Raw genomic sequence first — 6,000 nt, forward strand, 5'->3', positions numbered from 1 at the left:
AACCGCCTTTGATAAAAATCATGGTGGCCAGACATGACATGCAAGCTGATCAGGCAAAACCACTGATCTACAGTAAGTAGATCGACTAGAGGATATGTTGATTGCCAAGATAGCAAACACCTCTACAACCAATGTCTGGGAAAACTACAGATTTCAAAATCCAAATTATTAACCTTGAGAAAAGGAGACTTAAAATGTCTATGACAATCATGACTGCGACGAGGAAGATATCGGCTATCCATAAGTTTCAAGATGGTGTCAAATAAAAGAACGGGAGTGCAAAACGTTTAATATAGAAAAGTAGACCAATAAAATGTATAAGATGCACAGCAAGTTTTGGATAAACTGTTTGGAAGCATCAAGTACCAGTCAAGCTGGATGCCATTGACTTTAGCCAAGTCAGGTGGAGGAGAAGAAACCACCACAATACCTTGTATGTCAGAAAGGTACACCTCAAGAAAGCAGCTGGTCAAACCAGTTAAAGGTGACCAAGACTGGTTGAATAGGTGTCATACAGCTTAAATACAAGGATAAGTCAAGAAAAACACATAATAAAACAAAGATGGGTTCCGATGGAGCAAAATTGGTTCCAGAAGCTACAAAGAATCAAGAAGTACAAGGTTAACCAAGTCAATTGTTGATCAAACCTGGAAACTGAAAAAATGATTGGAATGAAGTTGATTGGGTTCCTGGATGTGTATAAAAAGAGAGGGCGCATGATGCATGAAGATCTGGGTAAAGAGATCCAATACCATCTGACACGTATATCCAACAACTTTCAGGAGGCATAACTTTGTTCCCTGTTATCTGTTTCAATGACTACAGCTTTTTCTTGATGCTGCTTCAAAATCCATGATAGTTATTTCTGCAACTTTTCATATTTGGAAATTCAAACATTCAATTAAGAAATTTTCTATTTTTTAGGGGTGTTATAGACCCTAGACTCCGGAGACTGCTAAATTATTGGAGATTGGGACTAAAATCTATTTAGTAGAGTAGGATCAGTGATTTTGATTACTTGTAGGCTTAAGGTTTCTGAACAAGTTCTTTATTTGAGAGACTTACATAGAATTTTTTATTAGGTTGACTGAAAGTGGAATTCGCTTTACTCAAAAGTAGAGGAAACCCTTCGTAGCTTGCCTCTCTCTTTAGTACTTGATGTCCATTCTTTTCTTTATGTTATTGATTTGATCAATCAAGCCGTCCACTGCCTCAACACTGAAATAAAGAGAGCTTATCCAGTAAGATTTACAACCCAAACCCCAGAACTGCAAGATTGGAATATAGTTGCATGAAGCATGAAACGTTGTGGTAAGTGGTAACAGATTCGAGGTGCAGAAGCAGGGAAGCATCTGTTTCAAAATGTTATTAAGCATAGAAGGCTAGGAAGTGGGAGCAGGAAAGCAAGTCTGGCGCGTTATTCGGAGGAGCAGCACCTAGTTAGGAGGATCCTGCAACTAAGGATTGGAGCAATTAAGTCAAATCCAATGGTCATATAGTACAAGTCTACAAAGGATGTGCTTGAGAAAATTCATCTAATGAAATTAAGTAGGTGAAGGAAGCTAAATTCATTTCCATCCAGTATAAGGTGACACAAGAAATTTACTGTGTGGTATGAACAGAACAATCTCAATACTGCATTATCCAGAAAATTGAATATCAAAGGAAAGTGAACCACTTGAATTAGAAGCCATTGTACAGAATGACTATGCATTCCATAATACTTGATGTCACCGTAAGCTTCGCACCAATTGAGAGACTGATTAGCACCTGCCATCATCTTCTACTTGCTTAAAAGAATGACTCAATTAAGCTTGACACCAATTGGGAGACTGACTAGCACCTACCCTCATCATCTACCAATTGAGTCTGAGAGAGAGAGAGAGAGAGAGAGAGAGAGAGAGAGAGTGAGTGACCTAGCACCTATCCTCGTCTTCTACTCCCTTAATATGAATAGACTCAATTTTGAAACCAATACTCTTGAAGCCCAAATCCAATGACCATTTATGGTACCTGTGGGGAATGATCACACAGGTGGCATACAGTTGGTTTTTGCAGGTCCATAGGCTCAAAGGATACAAATGTGATAGAGGCTTTTCAAGTCTTACAAGTCCATCTACAAGGCACAAAATCCTTTTCTACACACTTCAAGGCCCTTCAAGGCAGAGGGTGAAACTCATGAATGCTAACAAATGCTTTAGTGCAAAAGTTTGTGATAAGTTCTTTTAGAGAATAGTTAATCCATCCAAGAGATATTGACATATGCACCATGTTTAAGGTCACCTTTCATCGAATTTATTCTGCAGGTAACTCATTTCACATTTCCTTCCTAAAAAGGAATACTAGACCATTATAGTTAATTGGGATGCTTTTCACATAGTTTTTATGTCACCCATTTTAATTTCAAAAGCATGCTTATATCATTGGTAAGGTCATGTTGTGGACAAGTGGATTCAGCAGCATGCAGTCCAAATTGCAATAGTATGCACTTCTAACATGTATGATCACAATGGTGTTGGTTCCAAAGCGATTTAAGGGCTGCCAAATGCACCCCAATTTCCAATATGACCCTAACAGACTCTTGTAATGCAAGCATGAATGAGTGTAAGAAGTGTCGATTAAGATGTAGGGCCCAAAAGCCCAATTTGGGTCCTATGGCCTGTCCAATGGGCCCCACATGTTGAGTTGTGCTGAGAGATTTTTAAGATATGGGTGTCATTTGTGTGCGTCTAGCTGGATTCTTTTGAAATCTTTATTTAGTAAAGATTTTGAAGGATCTTTAATAAGCTATATTAATATCTTGGGAGATCTTACTAAGAAAAATTAGAGAGAACTTGAAAGAAAAAAAATGGAAGGGAGAGATATAGGTCTATATATGCATGGTATTTTTAGATTCCTTTCTTGATTTAGAATAATTGAGTTTTTATATGTGTCTTATTTCTTTTAAAAAAATGTCTTCGTAGGTGCTAGATAGCAATCAAGATAGGAATAAAGAATGTGAGTTTTTTTCTTGCAAAGGGAGAAAACCTATAGAATTAACCCTTTGAATTGTAGTATGAAAAATCTAATCTTCTCCTCTTCTTCTTCTTCTTCTTCTTTTCTTCTTCTTCATCTTCTTCTACCTTTTTTTTTTTTTTTTTTTGTGGGTCGTCCATCCCACATTGAATTTGAGCGAGTTCATACGTGGGCTTGTTTGAGAACAATGACAAGCAGCAAGAAGAACATCTTCAAAGAAATGGGTAGGAAACAAAATTGAATTGGAAGGAATTGTCCAAGAGATCTTGAATAGATTGGATAGGTTGGCACCACCTACACAACATCAAGGAGAGCCTTCTTGCATGTTTGAAGGTAGCAACGTTGTGGAATCTGAGGATAGTGATTTCGACAATGTTCCATTCAATTGTCCCCATGATAAGAGAAGAAACCGGAGATCATAGTTGTAACTATGGTGTAAAAGTTAAGATGCCCAAATTCTATGAAGATCTACAACCAGGAAACTTCCTCGATTGGTTGGCTCATTTAGAGCAATTTTTCGAATAGAAGGAGACACTAGAGAAGAAGGTTAAGATTGTGACAACCCAGTTACTTGGTCATGCGCTCTTGCGGTGGACCCAACTCCAAAAGACCCGCAGTTGGTAAGAAAAAAAATTGGAGAATTGGAATAAGATGAAGAATGAAGAAAGTTTTCCCCCCCTCAAATTACGAGCAAGAACTCTATCAGAAGTTTTATCATCTATGACAGAAAGATCTAACTGTTAAAGCCTTAGACGAATGAGTTCTACTGCCTTATGATCCAAAATGAGCTCAATGAGATCAATGGGTAGCAAGATACACTAGTGGGTTGGATTATAAGATCTAACAGAAAATTTCAAGGGCTTATTTTGTGGACGAGGCTTACTAACTTGCACAATTTACTATTGGCAATAACAGCCGTCTAGGCCTCTTCGCTATGTACCGTTCCTAGGACTTTTAAAATTTAAATAAAATAAAATAAACAACAAAAAGCTCTTTCTTTCCCATCTTTTTTCTCCAACTTCCATTATCTTCTGTGATCCCCATGGTTCAAAGTTGGCAACAACATGGGTTTGGATCTGATCTTGTTGCACTGCAATCATTATGCTGATTTGGTGGGCCATTGTATCCTTGGGGTAGCATTGCATGAACCTGAGTCGGTGGGATTCTTCCCATGAGGCGAAAACTTCCTTACATAAAGTGATTAAGATCGGGCCTCTGGCATAATCAAATCTGTCAGTGGATAGTGCCCCCATCAATAGCCAGTACGTTACTGTTGTTAGAAACTAACATGAAAACTCAATTAAAGACATTTGTGTTCACCAGCTGAATTTTATGCATTCCAACTTGGCCATTAGAGCGGGCGCCCACAAAGTGCAAACTAACAGAGTTTCTGTTCTTTTCAAATGCCATGAAGCAAATTACGGCAGTCCTTGTGATTGGTGGGCAAAAGGCACTATATCCTAAGAAATTTCAATCAATAAAGCAACAAAATGCAATACAAAAATCTCGGATTTGGATTGGTGGTTAGGAGTTCACCACCCACCTCAGTGGTGAAATGGCATGGCGAGATTTGATTGGAGGGACCGTATGCTGTCAGAGATGGGTCCATACCGTTTTTAAGGTTTTCCATCCTATTATATACTCGGGTCATCTCTGACAGCATAGAACCCACCAATCAAATCTTGCCAGGCCATTACAATACCGTGGCATCAACACCCAATCCGCATCCAAAAATCTCATGCAAAACGGCAGAGGCAGCAATTGAATCAAATCCAAAAACCCAAAACACTGAATCTAATTCTCCAAAGCAATAAAGAAAACCTAAAAATGAAATGAATATTTACATCCGCATCCCTCTCCATTCCATTTTTGGTAATTTGGAGCATCATATAAATAAAAACTCGAATAAAAAGGGAGCACCACCGTAGAATTCTCATACCTGGCCAGATGAAAAGAGGCCTGGAGAATCAAGCAAGCTGGCAGGGCTGAGCCCCGGAGGGACAGTAAACAATGGCGATTGTGCGACCACCAGGCCCATCGGACGGCTCTGCTTGAACCGAAGCCCACCGGAGGAATCGCCCATGGTCGAGCTGCTGTCGAAGGCCGGCCGGGGAGAGGCCATCGCCCCCGCCAGGAGTTGAGAGAAGGACCGACAGTCGGAGTCGGGGTCGTTCTCGGCGAAGAAGGAGGAGACGAGTGTCATCGGTCCAGGGCTGGCGTCCGGCCCTCTCATGAAGAGGTTCTCAACGGAAGAGCGCGGAGGAAGTGCGATCGTTGGCCGCGGACCAGCGTTCTTCGGTGCTCCCTCATTTTGGGCCATGGTTTTCTTCTTCTTTTTTTTGTTTTTTTTCCCTTCCTAATGGAATTTTGAGTGCGGGTTATCTGAGAGTCGCTGGCGCTGTCATTGAAGATGTAGAGCTTGTTTTTCTTCTTGTTCAGTTAGAAATTCTGAGTTAATTGCAGAAGATCTTCTTCGCTTTCTGCTTCCTTTCTTTCTACGAATTTGCTCTTTTTGTTTCCAGGGATCTGGAGATGAGTGAAAGCACTAAAGTCCACGCAGCGCGACGAAAATTGCATCTCCGGACTACGTTGATAGTTCGTCATCCTCTCTTCTTTTTAAATGGTGGTGTTGGGACGTGGTTGCCTGTAACCCGCATTATAGTATTCTCTTTGTAACCCTAAGCTCTGTAGGGCCCACCGTGATGTTTGTGTTATATCCACTCCGTCCATCCATTTCTTCAGATCATTTTGGTCCATGAATGAAAACATTAATGAGATCCGTAAATCAATTGGGCCATATTAGTTTTATGTATCCTACAATTGAAAACTTCTTGGCACCACCAACGTTTTGTATCATAGCTGATATTTGTATTTTCCCTTCGTCCATCCATCCATCCATCCAGGTGTGACTCACTTATAATAAACAGATTGGATGACGTAAAAAACACCATCATGGATCCAGGGTGGTTTCAACGGTAAACATTT

General features: G+C 40.1%; 1 protein-coding gene across 1 annotated transcript in view; it reads right to left on the reverse strand.

The window, feature by feature from the left end:
- Nucleotides 1-5,597, reverse strand: part of LOC131228581 (probable WRKY transcription factor 3) — a 32,066-nt gene extending 26,469 nt beyond the window's left edge. The window contains exon 1 of the mRNA XM_058224338.1: nt 4,955-5,597. Coding sequence (XP_058080321.1) covers nt 4,955-5,335 — 381 coding nt within the window. The 5' untranslated portion in view covers nt 5,336-5,597. The remainder of the gene's footprint in view (nt 1-4,954) is intronic.
- Nucleotides 5,598-6,000: the final 403 nt, after the last annotated feature.

The sequence above is a fragment of the Magnolia sinica genome, chromosome 16 (genome assembly GCF_029962835.1).
Source record: "Magnolia sinica isolate HGM2019 chromosome 16, MsV1, whole genome shotgun sequence".
NCBI classification, from domain to species: Eukaryota; Viridiplantae; Streptophyta; class Magnoliopsida; order Magnoliales; family Magnoliaceae; genus Magnolia; species Magnolia sinica.